Below are 24,120 nucleotides of genomic sequence, written 5' to 3'. Positions count from 1 at the left end.
CTTTGTGCAGGATGATACAGTAACTGACCGGTACTGACATGTCTCTCTCTCCTTCAGGCTCTGCCCTACGTAGCTCTGCTTATAGTGATGCTATTCTTCATATACGCAGTCATTGGCATGCAGGTAAGCTGTCACCTTGTCCCACTGTTTCCCTTCCTGTGTTGTGTTTTCTCCTCTCTTCTAGCTGGCTTCCGTCCTGTGTCTGTCCTCTTGGAGTTTTGTCGTCAAAGTTGGTCCCATCGTCTTTCTCTCCTACAGTTTTCCTCCTCTTCTACTTGCTTTGTTTGTTTTCTTTGTCTCCTTTTGTCCCTCTGTCACTGTATCACTGATGATGAGCGAGCCACACTTTAATTTGATTGGGTAGGGACTGCTGGCCTCTAATTCTGATTGGCCCAGAGAACAGTCACTTCCTCCTGTCAATGCTGACATCAAATCTTGTGTGCTGTGACTACTTCCTCCCCTTTTGTGCAGATGTTTGGTAAAATAGCGCTGCGAGACAACACACAGATCAACAGGAACAATAATTTCCAGACGTTCCCTCAGGCAGTGCTGCTGCTGTTCAGGTAAAGAAGGTTTCTATGTCGTTACCTTAATGTTACGTACTTTGTGCTTTACCTCCTTCATTCTTCTCATAAACATTTTTACTATTTATTTATTGATACAGAGTCTACATCTTGCCTCTGTTTACATAATCATCATCTTATTATTACCTTGGTTTCTTCTTCATTCTCCTCTTGTTCTCACATCTTCCGTTTCTTACAGTTAATTTCTATAATGTCATACTGAAAAAAAAAAAAAATCGTTCTCTATTTTTGGTCTCCCCTATTTTCACTCTTCCATTTACTCTTTTCTGGTTTATATTAGAGGTTATCAGTGACATTTCATGACTGCAGTGGGTTAATTAAATGGCAAGATATCTATAAATGTCAAGCCATAAATTCAGCTGACTCTGACTTAACTCAACTATGGGAAAATTATTTTTTAGTTTGTATAATGAGACGGTGTAACTGCCATCGTGCCAAGATTTGAAAAGTAGCTATAAATACTAACCAGTGATCTCTATAATATCACAGCAACAAGATGGACAGTAAAATATGTCTAAAAATAATCCCTGGCATGGACTCTCCTGTTAACAGCTTTAATCACAAAATCACACTCGTAGATGCATCTGTTTGCTTCACATTTTTTCAGATATGTTTTAAATTTGACACTGATTTCAGCCAAATATTATGGTCCAGTGCTGAGGACACCATGTAAAGAACTCCACCAGTAACATGTTTAAAGTGTCGGGATCCAGTCCCAGAGGCCTGTCGGTCCTGTGTTTGAGATGATGGTAAGATTCCATGTAGTGGACAAAAACAGAAACTGAATGAAGAGCTCAGACTCAAAGGAAAGATTTCATGGTTCTATGGCATAAAACAGCAATAATTCATCCATTTCTGTCCTGACCCCTACATGGAATGTATGACCATTTAGAGCACTAGCGTATCTAGATAGTCATCACTGCTTTAGTAATCAGTTATCGTTGTTTCTTTTTTTCAGTTCAGAAATGCCATATTAACAAGCACTGAAGTACTTAATAATAATAATAATAATAATACTAATAGTAGGCTCTAGAATTGATGACTCTCTATTTTACTGCTGAATGTGAATTCTGTGAATTCATTGATTGATTCCTTTTATCACTTTCTTATGATACTCACTAACAGTTGCATTGTATATATGTGTGTCTGTGTTTGTGTGTTTGTGTGCTTGTTTTGCTTATATGTCATTCTATATGTCTGTGTTTGTGTCTGTGTCATGTTTGTCTTGTATACACACACTCATGTGAAATTGTGTGTGTTTATGCATAAATGACCATGTGACTCCATGCTGTCACACATCTATGCATATGCTTCTATCAATTTTTTATGTAACTATTTGTGCGCATATGTTTGCATGCATATCTGTGTCGATGTGTGTGCATATTTGTCTGGATGTGTGGTCGCGCTTGTGTCCGTCTACTAGATGTGCAACGGGTGAGGCGTGGCAGGAGATCATGCTGGCGTGCTCACGCATGCGGCCATGTGAGAAAGGATCAACTAATGAGAACAGCACTTCCAATGAGGACTGTGGCAGCCAGTTCGCCATCATTTATTTTGTCAGCTTCTACATGCTCTGTGCCTTTCTGGTGAGTACAGTAACAGAGAAGGAAAAGAAACTGAAGGGAATTACTTGATGGAATAAAAAAGGACTAAACCATATAAATACAAGTAACTGCAACTGACACATAATATATTCATCACATATCCAGTTGTGGTCATAGTGGCATAAGCTATTCAAAAGGACACAGGAGCACATTTACATTATTGACTTCATTGTTATTTTAAGTAAATGTTACTGATTTACTGCAGATCATCAACCTGTTTGTGGCCGTCATAATGGATAACTTTGACTATCTGACACGAGACTGGTCAATTCTGGGGCCTCATCATCTTGATGAATTCAAGAGGATCTGGGCTGAATATGACCCTGAAGCAAAGTAAGTTTACAGCTGATAAATGTGATCTCTTTAGAGTAATTCGTCCACCAGCTGAATTCCAAACAGTCGAGACAGATAACTGTTCACCCCGAGCAAGTTTCAAACTGAATTCACAAAGTAATGTCTCTGCTTTTTTTAGGGGGAGGATAAAGCATTTGGATGTAGTTACGCTGCTGCGAAGAATCCAGCCTCCTCTTGGCTTTGGAAAGCTCTGTCCACACAGGGTGGCCTGCAAGGTAGACACACAAACACAATACCACAAATCTCAACACAGCAATAGTAGGCTGGAGAAGTTTTAGAAAATATACAGACAACTTAAGCAAGTCATCAAATTCAAACTACTGGTTCATTTTCAGCAAATAGCCAGTTGCCATTATATTTCAATTTGTGTATGTTCTTTTTTCAGCGTCTGGTATCGATGAACATGCCCCTAAACAGTGATGGGACAGTGATGTTTAATGCCACTCTCTTTGCTCTGGTCAGAACTGCGCTCAGGATAAAGACAGAAGGTAACAGATCCAAACATGACATTGTCCACTTATATACGCATGGCACACACTTGCCATACAATACACACACACACACACACACATAATGTTGTCAAAGACACAGATGGATGAGTTTTTGCCCATGTTATATGTACATAACTCATGTGCCTCTGCAGGTAACCTGGAGCAGGCCAACGAAGAGCTAAGGGCCATAGTGAAGAAGATTTGGAAGAGAACCAGCATGAAACTCCTTGATCAAGTAGTACCGCCCGCTGGTGGTATGGAAACGCGTTCTCTAATTCCGGCATCTATCCTATCCATGTCAACAGACTATGACACAAGCGTATTTTGTGCATTCATCCATTCTATTATTATGTAATCTGTCATCTTTTAAATTCATTTCAGATGATGAGGTAACGGTCGGGAAGTTCTATGCTACGTTCCTCATCCAGGAATATTTCCGGAAATTTAAGAAGAGGAAAGAACAAGGGCTGGTGGCCAAGGTGCCTCCAAAAACAGCCCTTTCTCTGCAGGTATTTTAACAAGCACAGTCTGTGTTTTTGTTCTGAGAGAAAAGAGAACAAAAGATTTTTGTGGGTACAGACATTTTGTTTCGGGAACATCAGCATGTTATTTGATGTTAACATGCAGCTTTTTATGGTTTTCATAGGCGGGCCTGCGGACATTACATGACATTGGCCCAGAGATTCGGCGAGCCATTTCTGGAGACCTAACTGTGGAGGAGGAGCTGGATAAAGGGTTAAAGGAGCCCGTATCAGCAGCATCTGAGGACGATATCTTCAGGGTAAAGGTTGGATACACACACCCTCACTCACTCTCCAAAGAGAGAAAGAAAGAGAGAGAGACATGATCAGCCTCCAGCTTGAAGCTGTATTTTCACTCCATGGACTCACACATACATGCCTGCATGTGGTCAAACGCTCAGAAAGCCTCATCTGACTCAACACAGCTTGGCTGACGATTCATTACAGATGCTGAACTACATTTTAATGATTGGATGTCTGTGTTTAATGCACATCTGCACACTGAAAAGTGCTGGGATTTTTAATAATTAGCTAATTGTTAAGAATGCTGGTTTGACCCAACACTGGGTTAGAAATAATTGTCTAATGCACTGAAGATGCACTTAAGTCCAGGCTCATCATATTAGTACTGTCCCTTTGCAAGAAGTAGTTCTTGAGTGTCATCCCTGATCGAAACAGGGTGTCTCTCTTTGGGGAGTCCTCTGGGTTCTCCTGCTATCATATGTATATTTGGACACTTAGATAATGTATGAATAATTTAACCCATTTTTGGAGAGAAAACATAACACAACATATTGTGTCAAGGCTGTAAGGCAACATGTTGGTTTATAACAACCCATGGCAGCGTGTGTCCGTCCATATCTGACCCCGTGCAGGACTACATAATCAATACAAAACATGAAAAACATTTAGAATTTAAAACACTCACTTCATTAAACAGTTGAACATTAAAACTCTAAGTCTGTGACTGAAATATAACTCATACAGCTGCATGTTCACTAATAGGGTAAGTTCTACAAGCTTCCCATTCTCATGTAATAACTACATTATCATGCTGACAAATTTTATTTACATTATTTTTGATGATTTAGAATTTTTTTAAAACATTTTTTCCTGTTGCATGGTTTCTAATTTAGTAATATGGGGATTTGATATTATGGTTTAAGGATTACTCTGCTGTGATTCCTTAAATCTCTGCTCAGAATTATAGTTTATTAAAAACAAATTAAACACTGAAAATTGTATGATTCATTCTAAATGAATCTACATTTGCTTTGCAATTCCATATTTGCTGAAAATGTTTGCTGCAGAACGCACTGAATTATGAGTGATTGAGTACACAAGTAAGAGATATTTTGCTTGAAACAACATTGTAACTGTGTTTTTACACTATTCTCATCATCTCCTCTTTCTTTTCTGCTTTTCACCTCTTCCCCTTTCACTAGTTGTGTTTCCATAAACATAGAAGAAGGCCAAATCTTAAAACAAACTTTCCAAATTTCACAAGAACTTCACAAAAAGCATTTTTTTGCTCGCTTGGATGGTATTAGGTTTTTTGCCAAAGTATATTTAAAGGAAATTGAAACACCTTTTTCTAAGAAATTCTTGTGTAGCGAACATTCAACTCATATCTTTTACCAGTTGACTGATCAGTTGTTTGTGTGTCTTACTCTGATAAAGTGTGAAAACATGCCAGGTACAGCAGGTTGTGTGGACTGATAATTCTATTTTTTTTATCCATGAAAAAAGGCTCCCCAGTCATTTTAGATGGAAAACAATAATGTAATGCTCTGCTTCTGTTACTCTGTTTATCAGAGACTCGTGGATTGTTGCAAACAGCGACACCTGCCTTCTAGATTTTTCCATCCAAACCAGTAAATGGAAGCGCACGTGGTTCACTCTTTCCAAATGTTTACTTCAAATTCGCTTGCCATTTTATGGAAACCCATCTACTGTATCTTTCACACCTTTACTTTTCTTGTCTGTCTTTTCCTCTATATCCTTTCATTTCCCTCTCCAAGTTACTCATTGTTCTCTTTCCTCCCTATAGCGCACAGGGGGTTTGTTTGGGAACCACGTCAACTACTACAACCAGAGTGATGGACGGGGTTCCTTCCCACAGTCCTTCACTACCCAGCGTCCCCTGCACATCAGTCAGAAGGGCTCACCTTGTGAAGGCGAGAGCCCGTCTCATGAGAAGCTCATGGACTCCACCACGTTCACCCCTTCCTCTTACTCCTCATCAGGCTCCAACGCCAACATTAATAATGCCAACAACACTGGTATGGCAGGGGTGGCAACCCAGGGCATCAGCAGATTCCCAAGCCCGTCCATAAGCACTGTGGATGGGCACACGGGACAGCCACTCACCCCCATCCTGCTGCCAAGATCCGCATGGTGCTTCCCTCCAAAGAGGTGAGTAGAGGCTGGACAATAGGATAGATTTGTGTCTTGTCATGTTCCCAAATTGTTGAGATTGTCTTTTTTGTGACTGTTTTGTTTATTCTTCTCCTTTGTTATGCATTAAAGTAGGGCAGAGAGCCTAAATCTTTACTACCTGCTGTCCATTATTACAGATGAGTTGCTTGCCATAAGGCTCAGTATTTGACCAACATTGCAAGTTTTCCAGCTAACCATCTAACTGCAATAACAACAAACTGGAGATTTCAAGAATATATTTGAGGACAGATGTTATTTGTCCTTCTAGTTCCCTCATTTTCTCTTTTCTTCCTCCTCTCTTTCCCTGTCTTTTTTAATGATGGCAAGCAGGACGTGTTTTTATGACTCCCTCATGCGGTATGTTCCCAGGGGACAAAGAACAACATGTGTGTATGGTGTGTGTGTGTTGTGTGTGTGTGTTGTGTTAGTCCCCTAAGTGAGTGCAAAAAGGTTTATTTTCATGCCATATAAAAAGGCATAGCTGTCGAAGTGCCATAGTGACATGTTGCTATGCACTGTACTGCTTTAGTTGCTATAGCAAAAGCCAGGCTTCATGCTGCTGCTATAAAATCTATCTAACAAAGTCATAGATAGACTGTGTGTTGTAATGTGACCAAAGCATCAAGGGCTGTTGTTGCTGCCAGTTAATTATATTTCAAGGCAGGTCTGGGTTAGACACGATGTTTAGCAATCATCTCTTAAGAAACAACAATGTGTTCGGACCTTTACTTTGGGCAATGTCAAGGTATCTTTAAATATCAAAAATCTAATAATGTCTGACTCTAATGGGAAGATTGCCATGAAATATTCCAAGGCCATTTACTCAGTTGTCTTGTGTGATGGGTATAATAAGGACCACAGCTTCAAGGCATCTCTAGAGGCCCTTTAATGATTTTACTGTTATCTATAAAATGTGTTTACCGTATTTCCTCAAATCAAAATAAGGAGTCAATTTGAAGTAGGGTCTCTAATGACAGCCATTCATGCCTTCAATTTCATTTATTACATTCAGTGATCCAGTTGTTTTCAGCACTTGTACACCTGAAGTGTGACTCTCCGATCTTACTGCAGGTGTGTGCATCTTGCTTTTTCAGCAAGACTGTCATTTGTAAAAACATACGAGCATGACAGGAAGACAACGTTTACACAATACGTGTCGTTTTGTTAAGCAATGAATGGTATATATCCATTAAAATGTTAGGGTGCTTTTATTTTGAAATAGTATAGGTAGTGTTGTGTGTGAAGAAAAGTGTGGTACAATAATTTTAACAACACAGATGAGCGGACAAGGTTTTGTGCTAAATATGACCATTTTTGCTTATGAAACAGAGGAAATTAGAAAGAAAGGGCTACCTCTAGTACATTCGTCCTTCAGATAAAGGCCTGGTACAGTGTGCATTTGAGGGAAATAAACACCCCGGCCACTATTTGAGGAAATACAGCACTTATACTGAAGTACATGAACTGTCTACCAATGAGGATATGGAGTCTTGCAAAGGCTCAGTAATAATTTCAAAGAGAAAGAGTTTTATTTGCATTTGCATTGAGGCAGTAGGTGAACTAGAAATAAGCACTCCATTACAGGCATAAGCTTTCTGATGCACACTATCTTTGGACGTGCTTGATTTAGCAACAGTGTAACCCAGCTGCCAAGTGGAGTGAGCTTGATCAAACTGATCTAGAACAGTCTCCATCAGGTTTTAATGAAATGCTGTTCTAAGCCAGAGTTTGCTGTGGGTTAGTCTTAAAATAGCTGTGAATTAAAGGGACATCTTTTATTTTTTTCTTCACCAGGCAGTAGTTAGAGGAAGTAAAATAGATGTATTTGGTCAGTTCATCAAAATAAAAATAACTGCAGGATGAGCAGTTTGGTGTAACTTTCAGATTTAATTTATTAACTGTTGGTTCAGTGAGAGCTGGAAAAAGTTGTAGCTTTCAGGCTAAGAGTCTGGTGAAGAAGAAATGGCTAACATTCAGATGTCTGGATGTCTCCTTGAAGCCCAGGTCTGGAGTATGAAACCGATCTGACAAGGTGACCAGACATCTTTGGAGTACAAGCAGTAAATAATACAGAGGTTTAGCAGTGTTAGGAAATTAGGGTTTGCTCTGAAAACTCAAATATTTGAAAGTCTTTCAATCATTTCTGCTAATAATGTTTTATAATGTACTAAATGAAGGCATCATGTATATAGACAACATGATGTGTAAAAATACTGACACTACCTGATTGTAATATTTTATTGGCCACCAGTTTACAACATAAAACCTACCTTTAATTTCCCAGTCGGCAAAAATTCAGATACAATTCTCTGAGCCATAGCTAACAACGTTAGCCATTATAGTTCATTACCATGTCTGGTACCATCTTTGATTTTTAAAGATGTCTGCACCTTAGTCTTGCTATCAGGTGTCATATTCCAGCCGTTGCCTTTAATGCTATTCACCATTTTGCTTTAAAATTATAGCTGTTATGGCCATCTGCTCCTCCTCCTCCAACCTGCTACCCTCTTCCTCCTATCTCCTCTTCTTCCTCCATGCATTAGTTAAACCTCAATAGGGTTCTTAGTCTTTCTTCTAAAGCTTCTTCCTGAGTTTTTCCCAGCAGCTGCTTTTCTGTGTTTTACATCTGTCTACATATTTGTCTTCATGTTTTTTTGTGTCTGTGTTCTGTGTTTATGTTTATGTTCATATTCTGTGTTTGTGTGTTTGCTTCTTCGTTTGTTTTGTTGCGTGTTTGTGTGTTCATAGCTCGGACTCTAGTGACAGCCATCTGCCAATCATCCAGCGAGGGGAGGGGTCAACAGAAGAGACCTACGATGAGAGCTACACTGACGACAGGGAGTACCACGAGGACGACCACTCACTCTCCTCTGACATGTACTGCCTAATCATCTTAACTGATGACGTTTTCATCGTCTACTGCACAATACGTGCTATGAATCTTAATAGTTTACAGCATGTGCCTGCCTTTAACCCCTTTTTGTACGTCTGTCTTTACACTTCAGGCTGGTGTATCATGATGAAACGTGTAAGCAGTTGACTCCCATGGAGGAAGCAGAGGAGGTAGAAGACAGAAGAGGGGGAGGAGGATGGCAGTCTCCCAGGAGAGTCTTTCTCTGTCCCACTTCTCTGGGTGAGACGACACACAATTACACTAACTTACAAAGAGTGCTGGGCAACATGACCATCTCAGAACAGGATAATCATAAAATTTATGTCAATATAATGACATTAATTGCAGATAACAGTGTATCATACTGCACAAGTAAATACAACAGTCTGTAGGTTTTTAGGGTTTTGGCTCACATCAAATGAATATTTATGCTAAAATACTCATGGAAAAAAAAAAAAAAAACTCTGCAAGTCTGTGTTGAATTTTGGTGTCATTTGTAGGATTGTTGCTTCTGTCCTCTGTTGGTGCGCCTATAAACTCTCAAAGTTATATTGTTCTCAAAGCTCATGGGTGCTTACAGTGACTTCAAGAAGTATTCAAGTGCAGCTTGTAGCTTGCAGCTTTTTCTTATTTCATGTGTGTAAATGCATAAGCCTACTACTGTCATTCCCTCTATTTGTCATTCACTGAAGTATGTCTAATGATTGGATGGCAAAATCTAAACAAGAATTCTGTTAACAATACCCACATACCTCTATATTCATTTTAAATCAACAACATTTGTTTTAGTCTCATATAACTAGATCTATCTCAACATGTTAGATAGGACTGGCACTATCTCCTGTAGTTTTGTTGTAGGGGTAAAAACTCTCAGGGTAAAAATTCTGGGTTGTCTTATGCAGAAGACACAGTGACTGCGCATTTGCAAAATTGTGTCAGGAGGGAAGTTGTTTCAGTGAAATGTGTATGAGGAAGCACACTGCGGGATTAAAATGACTAAATCCCAGAAGAGAACTCCTCATTAAAACATGTGCATCTTTGTCAAAACTTGCCATTTTCATGGTGTAGTTGCAGCTGGGAGGCTGTAGTTCTTTCACACAGTTAAAAAAAACTTTCACAACAGTAACATGCAGAATAAGGAGGGAAGGACAATGATAGTTGTGCCACTGCAAGACAGTAATATTCACCCTTATTCCAGTAAAGTATATCCAGTGAGCCAAACTTAAAGAAATTTAACAATTAAATACTAGTACTAAAAGTTACACACAAAATACATATATTTTTAGAAATACGGAAGTGGGTTTGACACTTTAAAAGCATCAAAGACTGGAGTAAGTTTGCAAACTATAGCCCCTTTTCCACCAACATTCCCAGGAACTGTTTATTACCAGGAATTTATTGACCTGGGTAAAAGAATTCCTGGTAATGGCGGGAATCTGAAAAGTCCTACTTACCTACCAGTACCTTTTTCCAGGAAAAGTTAGAGGTTGAGGAAAAGTTTTTTTTACCTGGGTATTGTTAGTGGAAACACTCAAGGTGTTTCAAAATTCCAGTTACAATTAAAGTTGTGTGTGTGTGTGTGTGTGTGTGTGTGTGTGTGTGTGTGTGTGTGTGTGTGTCAGGGCGGAGATCATCCTTCCATCTGGAGTGTCTCAGGAGACAGTCAAAGCCAGATGTCTCCCAGAAGACAGCTGTACCCCTACACCTTGTACATCATCAGGTAGAAGACACCCACACCGGGAATACCAACACATATGTTAATTTATGTCTCTATAAACAAGTTGTAATGACTGTTCGTGAGGCTAAACTCCCTCCTGTGCTGTGTTGGATAGACATAATGCTCCTTTCCGGCTCCTATCTTACACTCTTGCTTGGCTATCTGTATTCTTCAGGCTCTGGCAGTCGCAGGGTTGAGTCCTCTGCTAAGAAGGAGTCACTCACCCACCCTCTTCAGCCGGCTGTGCTCCACGCCTCCAGCCAGCCCCACAGGTATCTGAAACCTACAGCTACACACACAAAAGGACAAAAGCGGTTGCTCATAATTACTGACAAAACTGTTACATTCAGCATTCAATTAGCATAATAACTACACAACTAAAACAAACTATTTACAGGGGGCAGTAATTCCATAATAATATTGCCCCCTTTGTGAAACTGTTTCTCCTGTGTTTGCTTTTCCAGCGCATGGCAGTGATGCCTCCTACCAGCGGGTGCCCTCTCTGAGGCTAGAGGGCTCCAACTCCCATGAAAAGCTCAATACCAGCTTGCCCTCGGTCAACTGTGGGCCCTGGTAAGAAAAGTATCTCCAACTACAAACCTACACAAGGAGCTAAAACTGAAGGAGCTGAATACAGTCAAAGTAATTTTAAATCTTGGGAAATGGTTAAATCTGGATGTAGATGTTTGTCCAACTGATTGAATTGGGTTCAACTTTGACATGATTTTAAGGTACACTGTTGTATCGTTTAACCTTTTAAATTACTGGTGTATGTTTACTTAAATTATATGTATGTTTTCAGTATGGTGTTTTATGCATGGTTTTAGCACTGAGTTTTACTGTGTGTTTTACGTGCATTTTTAGTGTGAATGGATAGCTGAAATTTCTATTTCCTGTAACTTCTTCTGCTGCTATCTTGGTTAGGACATGCTTGCAGAAGAGATTTTTTAACCTCAAGAAGTCATTTTTTTTCCTAGTTAAATAAAGGTTAAATAAATTTTAAAAACTAGACTGAGTTCTGATCTTGTAAATGCTCTTTGCTTTATTTTGTTATTTAGTGTATCAACTTGATTTTGATTTGAGTGTACTTTTACTCTTTTTTGAGGAATTGACTCTTATTCTTTTACACCATGACACATTAACATTAGTGGAAAATGAAAATAAGGTTGACGAGTGATTTTGTTCTGGTTTGTGTTTTACTGCACATTATAGTTTTTGTGTCATTGTTAACTTTATCCTTATTCAACATAAATGTTTTATCATTGATAGTTTTATTTTTAATCATAAGTTTTGTTAGTTATATTGAGCACCAGCATGTGTGTCTAGATAACAGTTTTACATCACTATAATTCAATGTAATGCTCCCAGGTACAATGACAGTAATGGGAACAGCCGGGTGCCCACTCCTAGCCCCACCCCCAGAGTGTCAGCGTCCAGTCAGAGAGCGCAGAGGCCGGTGTCACTGACAGTGCCATCGCTACTGGGAAAAGACTCCAGCTCACTGTCTCATGGCAGCGCAGGCAGTCTAGTGGAGGCGGTGAGTTTGCATATGTGGGTCTAAGAAAACAGTTTTCTACCTGTATTCAATGCATAACAAGAAAAGCACTCGGAGAGCGCAGACCTCCGCCAAGACAGGTCTGTCCCCCCACCCCAATCACCACCAAAATTTAATCATTTCTTCCTTGTGCCAGTATCACATTTCCTGAAAATTTCATGAAAATCTGTCCTTAACTTTTGAGTTATCTTGCTAACAAACAAACATGCACGCACGCACGCAAACACACAAAGCAAAGTGATCACAATACCTCCTGGCGGAGGTAATGATTCCCAACCAGGAGTATATGTACACCAGGGGTACTTCTGCATTTGAAGTACCCCTGGTGTAGTAGTAGTTATAGAAGAAATGTAGAAAAAAAGTAATTTAAATCCACATGCATTTTTAAGAGGGAAAAACAAACCAACAGGATTAAAAACTTACACCATGCTGATCTTTAGTAAATGTACAATAATTAGTAATGTTAATATGTACCAGCTGAAGCCCTTGAGCTATTGTCTTAACAGCTGAAATTACATAAAAGCTAGTTAGCGAGCAAGAAGAAAATGTACATGTAATCTATAAGCAAACTATAAGTGACAGATAAATGCTCAGAAGGGTTGAACAAATACATTGTTCATTGTTCAGATTGTTTTTTATGACGATGTATTAATTTATAATGCATATATATATATATATATATATATATATATATATATATATATATATATATATATATATATATATATATAAAATATTATAGCAAGTCCAGTTTATGAATCAACAAATGAAATAGAAGACATTATACAACTTAAATTACATAGTACTGTTAGAACTCAGCTTTTCTCAGTTAATAGAGAGGCAGATTATGTCAGTCACCACAAACTGCAGATCCACCACTTCTGTTATTATCTATCAAAATAAAAGTAATAAACATATACACTGCATTGCTGACCCTAGTGACTCAGAGCAATTCACGTAGATGTAACTCAATAAGCAACAACTACAGTTTAAGTCAGTTACATTTAGTAACATATTCATTTTCATTCTGGTAAAATATCTAGAAGTAAATAGTTAAGTATACATTTCTCTGAATTTAAACATTGTTTCAAATATTTGATACAATTTAAGTAAAAGTCCAGAAAATATAGCAGGGGTTTCATATTACTTTCAGAAATGCCACGTACTGTGAGTTTCAAAACAGCAAAAACAATGATAAAAACTTATTAGTAGAAAAAATATTAATAAAATATAATAACAGTAGACATTTTGTAATCTTTATGAAAGATTAGCAGGTAGATCAGAACAAAAGGAAACCACTGCAATGGGTTATGTACACCTTCCACATTTTCACACAGCATTAACGAGCCTTATTTCTCTGTCTCCTTCCCTCCCCTCATCTCTTTTACCATTTCTTCTCAAGGTGCTAATATCAGAAGGTTTGGGCCATTTCGCCCAAGACCCATCTTTCATTGAGGCGACCAAAGCCGAGTTGGCTGATGCCTGCGACATGACTATCGAAGAGATGGAGCATGCCGCCAACAACATTCTCAATGGCAACTCCACAACAACTGCCACACCCAGCACTTCCTCCACCTCCCAGCACAGCCCCAACGGCAACCTGCTCCCCCTCCACACAGCAGCAGCAACACACAGAGACCGAAGGGTCAGTTTGAGTGCCAGTGAAGGCGGGGCGGAGGCCGGAGGGAGCAGAGGCTCTGTCCACGGACCGTCGTCAGTGGAGGAGCGTCAGGAACTGCTGGCAGGGGCGAAAGGACAGGAAGAGGAGGAGGAAGAGGAAGGAGGGAGGGCGGAGGGGCACCATAGAGGCTCCGTTGTGATTGGAGGTGCACGGCAGAGGAACAGCGGGCTGTTGGAGGATGAAGATATGGAGTGTGTAACAAGTTTGTAGGAGTCAGCTCGACGGGTTCAATCAGCCGACTCGCCCCTCTGACATCATCAGAGACTGACACTTGTCAGTGGTGGGTAACAGCGCCGCAGCTGGCTCTGTCTGTCCCCGCCCCCAACACACACACTGTCTGCCTCTCTGCCAGATGTGACCGTTCTGGACAATGGCGGCCAGTGACGCAACCTTAAACACCTGATTATGAATTTGTCAGTTTATATGAGTTTGTATGTGTGTGTTTGTAGTAAAGTACCGCTCTGTACTCTATTTTATTTGAGCGTATGCGTGTGTGTGGTTTATGATTTTCTCTATTTGTACATGTATGTTGTGTACATGTATGCGTGTGTTTTCCACACGTGTCTGAGTGTGTCTCTAAAGTGCCTCACAGTTTTATCATGTCCTCAGAGAGTGAAGAGCAGAAATGAAGCAAAAACGAGGGAAGGGTGGAAGGAAGTTAACAGAAGCAGGACGTCATATATGAAAGTCCTGCAGACGACATAGTATGTTTATTGTTTTCATTTCCTACTTTGGTGTTGTGTTATTGTTGTTTGTCTGGCCGCCATGAAGCCAGGTAGGGGACAGCAGACCAGCTCTTGGAGGATCAGTTAAGGATTAAAATCTGATCACACCTACTGGAGGTCAAAGGTCAACCCCTCCTTCTTGTTTCACTGATGATGAAGCGCTGTATTGAGTAAACGGGGGCAAGCAAATCCCTGTTTGGAATCTCATTTCTCCTCCTTTTCCAAAGCTATGGAACCTTGGAGCACAGCCCTGCCAGCCTGGGGGTGGGATTTAGGTGACACACCACCCCTAGCCAAGGGGGGGAAGGATTTGAGGGATGGACCAACAGCCAAAACAGGGCTGCAGCAGGGGGCCACTGGCAGAGACACTCTCTGGCCAACAGGAAGCTAGCCAGCTCATTACTGCTGGTTTGTAAAATGCCAGCGAGACAAACTTGTGTCGTCTGTCACCTTGATCTGGCTTTGCCTCCTCCACCGCTTTTCCTCGTTTGGCCACACCCATTTTTTGCCCCAGGCGGAAAATGGGAGGAGCGTTTGGTGGCTAATCAGAGACAGCGAGCCCCCTTTTCTGCCTCATACCTCGCCGTTCCTCATTCCTCCCTCTCTCCTTCCTCCCTCCCTCCCTCCCTCCTCTTTGGTTATTGCACCTGTCCCTCTCCCTCCATTGCTGGGTTGAGTCCATTTTTGCTTTTACTGCCCTCGGGGAGGTATGTGTGTGTATGAGTGTGAGTGTGTGTGAGTGTGTGTGTGAGTGTGTTGAACAGGGCAAAAGATTTGGAGGGTGGAGGAGCAACATGGAGTGACCGATTGAAAGGAGAACAGACTCTGGGCATGGATCTTCAGAGGATCTGTCCGTCAATCAACCTCACTTCCTTCTCCAAGACCCTCCTCTTCCTCTCAGCGTGGAATTCTATTGGATTGCTGCCACACACTCTCTCTACAGACCACGCCCACTATGTATTTAACAGTTTAATATTGTGCAAAACTGGCTAGCCATGACTATTTTGTTTTATATTCATAATGTTATTGGTTTAATTTATCCTTGATTTGTTTGTACACTCGGGGTGCTGGTCTTATAAATGTATTTTTGCTCGGTTTATTTTAGGAGAATTTTAAGAGGTTTTAAGTATCGAAGCAGGGCATAGTGTTTGCGTACGAGTGTATAACTTTATCTGTGCGCGTGGGTGTGTGTCTGCGTTTTAGTACAGGACGTATGCGTGCACGGGTGTATGAGATAGCGTGTGTATCTAAAAGGGGGGTCTTTCTCTCTATCAGTATGCACCTTTTACAGATTGTATCTATTTATTTATTTATTTTTCCCAGAAGAGAAAAAAATGTGTGTGAGGATGCTTGTTTGTGTGACTGTGTGTTCGACTGGTTACTTATGTATCTCTAAAAAGCTGATTTTAAGCCTAGACAGTAAATTAAGGTAGCATTACAAGTATGGTGTTGTGTGTGTGTGTGTGTGTGTGTGTGTGTGTGTGTGTGTGTGTGTGTGTGTGTGTGTATGTGTGATAACGGGCCTCCTTAACACAGGGTTACCATGGACAGGCATGCTTCCAAAGCTTTGTGATTTCTTTAGCACGGTTTTTTACTTTTTAGCCAAGCTGCAGAGTCAAAAGCCACTCTTATCTTTGAAAATTACTCATTGCATATTTTTCTTTCTGTCTAGAGGTAACTAGGCTTGAGGTCCGAGTGAAGGTCAGGTTTACATCGGTGATGAGTTTCGGTGTTGCAGCTTGGTCAGAGGGTAACAAGCCTTTGCCAGTTGCTGCTTTTCTTCTTGGTGGATGGTAGCTCTGAGTGGGTCGAAGCGCCAAATACTGCCACACAGCAAAGAGGTGGCATCGTGAACGCTTGGCTGTAATTCATCGTAATCATATGATTTCGTCACTTAATCATAGTTAAAACCTCAGTTGAACTACTAGGGCTGGTGAACAGATGCTGCAAGACTTCTAAATCACATCTCTTTATCTGGGGTCTGCTTACAACATGAAATAATATGGTTTATTATCATTAGAGATAAACACATTTTCTTGTCTATAATATAATTTTATGACAAAACTCATAACTCAAAAAGTATATTACAGACAGGAAATTTACTGATAACTGATAAGATATAATGATTGTTTGGTTAATGTAATAAACTATTGGATATTGATCAGAAACATTTTGCCCCGGATTATCCCTTAGAGGGATTTTATTGTGACTTTTCTATTTCCAAATGCTTCTAGATAGCATGCAGACATTTTAGTTTGGATTTTATCTATTTCAGTCACACACCTTAGTTTGGATCCTGTTTTGTAAAGACTTGACCACAGTTTGTCATATTCAGCTAGGAACACACACATATCTTCCCCAAAATCATCACATCACTGGTACTAATTCTTAAAGCATGTTATAGGGATTTAAACTGAAAGTTCAGCTAAAGAAGACACCCAGGTAGAATTAGTCTCACATTTACAAACATCTCAATGCCTTTAGTCTAACAGAAGAAAATGATCTCCAGCAAAAGTCAGTAATGGAATGTCTTATTGAATTTACCAACAGGGACTGACTGCAGAGCAGGTTTTTGGCAGGAAGGGTATGCATGAGCACACTGCCATACACTGCATCCTGTGCCAGTAACAGACTTCTGACATTATGCAAACTAAATGTGAATGTTGAGTATGTATTTAGTGGCAGTGCTGTTGTTGTTTTCAAGTTCTGATCATTATATGAACCCTGCAGAAGTCTGCAGTATCACAAGGATATCCTCTCAGACATTTTGATCTTTTTTTCTCACCTAAGACCCTTGACTTCATAAAATATAACATAAAAGATTTTTTTTCTGTCTAATAATTTGGTATCATAAGCTAACAAGCTACTCAGTGGCTAGTGACATATGAGTTTCAGTATAAGCTGCTTTTTAGTCAGATGATAAGTCTAAAAGTGAGAAAGACGGAATGAAGTACTATTGAAAGATATTACTGCATTTGTGCAAAGCAGGATTTCATGTTTGTGCTCTGGTTGTGGTTCCACACAATGATCCTTTAAGACGGCTGATTTCTCCTCCCTATTGTTGAATTTGATTAAAAGTAAGGAATATTGGTGATGAATGTAAACAGCAAGCACCTGAACTGTAAAGTATTGTATCCAAGCTGGGGCAGTGAATATTTCTGCTGTTACTCAGCTAGTAGAGCAACAGGTATGAACATTAATCTCTTCAAGCTGTTTTGATTAGATGGAAAAATGGAAATTAATCTTTACATTGTCACAGAATAGCTCTCAGATTTTGCCACAGTAACAATTAAAATGGTTTGGCTGAAGTTAAATTCATGATAAAATTCATCATCACCTCCTATGTTGATAAAACAACATAAATAATGCACAGAAACTAGATTGTTACTAATTCGCTCTTATGTCATCACATCTTATAAACATATACAGAGTAACCCTGCCTGTCAGAAGTGCCAAACCAGGCTTAGTCGTGTCTGAGGCTCTGTGTTTTCACAAAGATGCCAGTCAGCTTTTCACTGGCCTGCGGTGCCCTGTGTGGACTGGAGCAGCAGTGTGGTTTTTGTGTTCTATCTAGGTTAGCATGTACTATGAGGTGATGTGTTGCAGTATATGGTATGAGTGGGTGTAATCCTGCATCCCACAAGATATGCAAAAACAATGCAATAACTAAGACTGTATACAAGGTTCCTGAAGTAAATATACTTGTGGAAGTGATGTTTTTTTTTTTTTTTTTCTGTTTGTTGCATTTCTAAGTAAACTCGGTGGTTTCCATGGCAGAGAAACCGTACATACTTGAAATCAGGTACATTACAGTGCAGTATAGTAAAGATGTATTTATTGTTTTCTTCTTGTGCCGGGGTGTTGGATCTGCATCCTTAGTCAAAAATGTGTATTAAGACAGTGACTTTAAATTGTCTTTGCTTGTGGTTTAACATCCAGCCAATGGAGAATGAACAGCTGTACTGTTATTCAGATGATTGAGCAGCAAAAACAGCGACCTCCCTGACCTAATACTCATTGGCTGTTCCCCTATCTCTCATCTTTTTCCCAGTTAGTTGGTTTGTACCATCAGTATTGCATGAGGTTCACATGTTGATATATGAGCGTGCCAGGTTTTGCATTCCTTTAGTTTTTTATCAGGTTAAGTATCATATCACTTTTTGACAGAGTAGCTGTTTCTATTTGATGTACATACAATGAACGTCAGTATTTCTTATGGCTGTGGACACCAGACACAGGGCTTTTGGAGGGTCATTTTGCATATCTTTTGTCTATGGGCTCTTGTTTGATCATTTGACCCTAAATCCGGAGAAAGATAGAGGTTATAATTATGTAACAGTGGAAAATGAAGACAAATAGAAAGCTACAGTATTAATAGTCCCCATCTGAGATAGGTGTCCCAGGTTTGTTTCTCTTGGTTAAATGTGGTTACACTTTCCTCTATATGTGTTGCCATAGGTTTTTGTTAACTTTACACTTTGTTGTTAAATTCAACCCTTTTTATCTGCTGAAATGTGGAAAAGACGGACCAGTAGGATTAATATGAAAGGGACCAAATTACTCATAATTAGGCGGAATAGCTCACTGTAGATACTAACTAACATCTAAGGCTGTGAATGAGGCTGCAGCCTCCAAAAATAAACACTTAAAATTACAGTTAAAACATCAATAATTTACTGAAGTGTAAGTAGGACTTGAGCGATCGAATGCCAGGTTTCTGATAGACGGATGACAATCTAGTTGCAGGTTGACTGGCTGTTTAGGCCTCGTATGTCAATTAAAACAGATTTTGTGGAACGTTTTGAGGGGTTATAGAAGGTTTATTTCATTCTGTTTGGATTTCAGGGTGGTGAATAATATATCGAAGTAATATTTTATGTGCATGGGTTTCTCTCTATGGGGATATAAAGTATTGGTCCTATGTGAATGATGATATCTTTTGTCTCACCACTAGCCAATGATTGTATATTTTTATATACCATATATAGCAAAGTATAAACAAATATATAATATTTAATCACCAGAATGTTAGTGTAAGGAAAAGACAGGACACTTATTTGGGAATGTAGTTAATGACATTTTGGAAATGAAGATGTGTTATACAGGCCTACTGACCTGAGGTCAGTATGAATTTAATGTCAAAATCCACTGACTGTATGTTTGACCAAAAGGAACCAGCAGGGAATTATGTAATTAGATTTCCACAGAAGGAAGCATTGGAGCTGATGGTATGCGTATTATAGGGTATATGAACAGCAGACTGGTTGATACCAAAAGACTGTGGCTGGAGTTGTTATAGTTGCTGTTTTATTTAACCCTTAAAGACCTAGAACTCTTTTTGTGGCAACTTACAAATGATTTTTGTCTCTACATCTAATCTTTCCTACACAGTTTATCACCATTTATTATAAAATTAGCAAATTTGTATTTTTCATTGAAATTCAGACATTTTCCTACATTTAAATTACTGACCATATAGATAGTTAATTCAAAGGCAATTATATGAAAACAGTGACAACCGGAGAAAAAGTGACTATTTTAGTAAAATCTATCATTAACTGAACATAAAAACAACATCCACTGTCATATGTCGAACTACATGGGTTTTACTGGTGAATCGATGTTGTAGAAGATGATGGTGTTTCTGCGTTCAGTATGGAGCCTCTGAACATCCAAATAAGACACATCTGATCATGTTGGAAAGCTGAATTATGGAAACATACTGATAGAATTAGTGGTTCTAAATTCAACATTTTAGATCAGTAGATGCTTTTGGTTGCTGACAGCTGTTCAGGTCTTTGAGGGTTAAATCATCTTTACCACAGCGGGGAGCACTGGAAATGTAGCCATTCCCAGTGCTGTGAGTCCAGTATTCAGACGCTCTTTATTTGGTTTTTAAAAACATTCTTTACAATGGACAACTTCTAGAAATAATACCTTTTCAGCTGTGCTTTAGGGTAACAGAGTGGTCTAAAATCTGACATGCTCATGCTTGTCTTTGTTTTCTGTTTTGTGGCATTTGCTGAAACACGTTAAACTACCAGCAACCTGTCAGAGCAGGTCAGAGTCTGGACATTTTCCTACTGTAGCACTGAGAGACAAGACTCTCTCATTTATTAGTCCTTCATCAGTGAATCACACATGTACACTGTACATTCTTGCAAATACATATTATTTTAGCGATTAAAAACCAAAACATAACCAAAAAACACACCTGTCAAGGACTAAATCTCTATGCTTTGAGCCATCTAAATCATGTAGCGTCTATTTTATCTTCCAAAAAGAATTTGGAGAACTTGAACAACGTCTTTGTAGAGTAATTCTCATCGGACACAGACAGGAAAGTAAAAGGAGGAGTGATGTGGCTGTTGTTTATGCAGCAATAAGAAAAGATCTGCCGGTTTTGGTCCAGAGGAGAGAATTTTATCTGAAACTGTTGTGGCACATTTGGTCTATACATGTTTTCTAAGAACAGGAATCCACTAAACATTGATAGAGAAGAGCTGTGTACACGACAGAGGAATATTTGAGCTGCTCTGTGTTGAATAGATGCCATGTAACATTTTAACAAAACACTTTACACATATATAATTTTAGAGTTGAAGGTTGATCCTTGTGTGTGTTACGTGAAGTGCAGCAGAGTGAAACTGGTGAGCAGGAGTCGTGTCTGTTTTCCTGTCTCGTCACACAGATTCCTTTACTGGATCTAGCGTCGCTGCAAAAAGATATACGTTATATTTTCTTGTAAACGGAACTGTTTGTTGATCATTGTTTGATCCCGACAAAAGTATTTCAAGATGACTATTTTGAATATAGATTTTATTTTCTTTTTTTCGAGAAAACCTCAGCATAGCCTGTTGTTGTAGGATTCTAATTAAAGCGAATTAAAACATGATTTCCTTTTGTGGAGAAACAAGAGAAAAACCATCTCTTTGTTTTTCTGTTGTACAGATTTTACTTGATTCAGTGCTGATGAACACTTTACAAAAGGAGAAGAGGGAATATATTATAAAATATATAATGTCTATTTTATATATTCTACATAGAAACACTTTATCTAAATGATAAGATATAAAATGATAGGTTGGATACTGTGGTCTGTAAGAAGGTTAAAAGAGGGAAAAATGCCCAGAGGAGTTGGTTAAGTGTCATTCTGTGAATCAGATGATGACATTTTCTGTGAAGGACCCAGTTGAACCATCAGCTGATTGTTTTATTAGGCTGAGAATTCATTATTGTTAAGTTTCCTTTGTGTGAAGATTTGCCTTTGTCTGCTTCTGAACAAGACCGTAGTGAGGAACACAATACATGCAATGACAGGATGAAGGTGAGGGTGGTCTTCTTCATTAAACCCCACACATACTATTAGATCATTAGACACAGCTTTAAGATGACAAGAAATACACCTCACTGGAAGATGATACACAGGAAAATTCCAAGTTACTGTATGCATTTTAAAGGCAAAGTTATTTCACTGTCACACAGTAGTCGGTTTCAGCGGTCTGGAAGCGTGACGATACCCTCTGCATCCACCACTGCACTGGCCCGTGGTCACGCTCAAACCGCTGGATGCTTTCACATAGGATGTTCATGCATGGTAGTTTTCATAGACGCATGTAAAGTTTTCAGCACTCAGTCAGGAAATGTTTTATTTTTCACACAAGTCTAGTTGGTTGAGGAGCAAAACTATGACTGGTGTCCCCTCTGACAACCAGTGTCCCAGATAGAGGAGCTCAATAGATTTAGAGAAGTCACCCATCGTGTAGCAGCACCTCTATGTGAACATTTACGATGACTGTTTTGTTAAGATTGTTAATCATAGAAGATCCCTGTTTGCACATAATAGAAAACCACAAATCCAACACAAAGGTCAGTGTGTGTTTGTGTCTGAGCAGAGCTTTGCCTGGCTGTTTTTTTGTACCACCTAGTGTTTCAAATAACTTTTCTTAAAGGTGGCAGCAACATCCCAATGCAGACTGTCAGTGGATCTGCCATTAAAAAAAGCTCATCTTCAGTCATCTGTGCTCAGAGTGGACTAAAAGGTAGAACTGTGGATTTTACCTGGAAGAGCTACTTAACATCGCACCATGAATGATAATTATTTCTACACTGTCCTCCTTGAATGTAGGACGTGGTAATGTTCATGCAGGCATTGAAAACCCATGATTATTAATATTATATTGTTATTTCCAGGCCTCTTGTTTCATAGAGGTTGGAAACATTTGCCAGCTATGTGAGTTTTGATGAGCACAGACATGAAAGGTCGTGATTCAACTCTTTGCTGACACTGTTGATCTTGACAAAACCTGGTTCTGACTGGTTTTGTCTGGGTTCGAGAACCAACCGAGGGTCACATTTGAGCACAAAGAGTGAGAAACCCATGGGTCTTGTATGTCTGTGTGTAAATGCAGCTTTAATGAATGAGTTGGCCCATCTGAGCGCATCATGTACATTGTTAGTGTTTTTCTTCTGTGGGTTATAGACATGCCTCTTTAACAGCATGCAGGCATAAACTAAAGTTTGCTTTTACCTGAGGCAGTATCGTCCCAGCCTTGTCCTGATGACTCAGTGGCAGGAGATGCTCTGCTCTACATGCAGTTGTGTGTTTTGTGTAGATGCAGGGCCGTGGTTCTGTCCTCCACAGGTCAATAGTGTCTTCTGATCTCGTTTTCAGTCTTATTTCATAACTCATGCCAAGTGTTCAAGAGCCTTTGACGGGATTGAGCTGTTTCCGTTTCCTTTAGTTGTGTTCATTTCCATCAACAGAAGTCTACTAGTTTTTTTTTCTTTAATCGGAGAGAGGTGTTCACACAGAGACCAACAACCTATTTGTTGTAATATTAGTAGTGACGCTACTGTAAAATGTAGTATTTAATAACAGCACTATGTATGGTCAAAAAATGAACTAGAATGTGTTATTGTGCTTGCGGTAGCTTTGGAGGCAGGTGGCAATTTTGTAATGAGTTCTTTAACATAAGCCACTCCCCCTCACCTGCGTGAGGGATTTCATAGGTTCCGAGGTTGCAAAGTGACACTGGCCCAACACCATTTGGTTCCCTCAGTTACCATTCTTCTCCTTGGTGACGACTGCATGGTCTCACATTGACACATCCTTTTCTCCTTTTTCTTTTTCTAAAGGAGAGTTCTTGATTATTTTCCATTCATGCATTTCATTTTAGATTTTAGAAAGGGAAAGAATACAAATGAAATAAATCAGAATATTAATTCAATCACTTTTTCTACTCCTATTTTCAATAAAAAGTGTAACAAAAAAAACCAAACAAAAAGTTGATTTGTAAATAAGTAATGTACAGTTTGTATCTGTAACTTGTCAGTCTGTCATTGGTGACAGAGTCTGTCTTGCTTATAACGCACGCTACCAGTAAATAAAAAAGGAAAAAGTATATTTAGACTGTATGGTCCCTTGAAAGCAAGTTTTAAATTAATATCTGATGTATATTCCTGTAACATTGCATTTTTATCTGAGGAATGATGTTATTAAAAAATTGCAAATAAATTGCATTTCCTACAGCTGTGTTTTTCACTTTGCTTTTAC

General features: G+C 39.3%; 1 protein-coding gene across 1 annotated transcript in view; it reads left to right on the top strand.

Moving 5' to 3' along the window:
• Positions 1-24,095, top strand: part of cacna1c (calcium channel, voltage-dependent, L type, alpha 1C subunit) — a 228,548-nt gene extending 204,453 nt beyond the window's left edge. The window contains exons 37-54 of the mRNA XM_030151107.1: positions 58-123; positions 472-563; positions 2,008-2,170; positions 2,394-2,521; positions 2,661-2,757; positions 2,928-3,030; positions 3,186-3,287; positions 3,415-3,542; positions 3,680-3,814; positions 5,605-5,969; positions 6,324-6,350; positions 8,742-8,870; positions 8,999-9,126; positions 10,509-10,606; positions 10,779-10,875; positions 11,068-11,176; positions 11,972-12,140; positions 13,561-24,095. Of these exons, the coding sequence (XP_030006967.1) occupies positions 58-123; positions 472-563; positions 2,008-2,170; positions 2,394-2,521; positions 2,661-2,757; positions 2,928-3,030; positions 3,186-3,287; positions 3,415-3,542; positions 3,680-3,814; positions 5,605-5,969; positions 6,324-6,350; positions 8,742-8,870; positions 8,999-9,126; positions 10,509-10,606; positions 10,779-10,875; positions 11,068-11,176; positions 11,972-12,140; positions 13,561-14,049 (2,625 nt within the window). The 3' untranslated portion in view covers positions 14,050-24,095. The remainder of the gene's footprint in view (positions 1-57; positions 124-471; positions 564-2,007; positions 2,171-2,393; positions 2,522-2,660; positions 2,758-2,927; positions 3,031-3,185; positions 3,288-3,414; positions 3,543-3,679; positions 3,815-5,604; positions 5,970-6,323; positions 6,351-8,741; positions 8,871-8,998; positions 9,127-10,508; positions 10,607-10,778; positions 10,876-11,067; positions 11,177-11,971; positions 12,141-13,560) is intronic.
• Positions 24,096-24,120: the final 25 nt, after the last annotated feature.

Source organism: Sphaeramia orbicularis, chromosome 12 (genome assembly GCF_902148855.1).
Source record: "Sphaeramia orbicularis chromosome 12, fSphaOr1.1, whole genome shotgun sequence".
NCBI classification, from domain to species: domain Eukaryota; kingdom Metazoa; phylum Chordata; class Actinopteri; order Kurtiformes; family Apogonidae; genus Sphaeramia; species Sphaeramia orbicularis.
The sequence above is the reverse complement of the archived record's forward strand: the minus strand, read 5'-3'. Positions and strand labels throughout refer to the sequence as shown.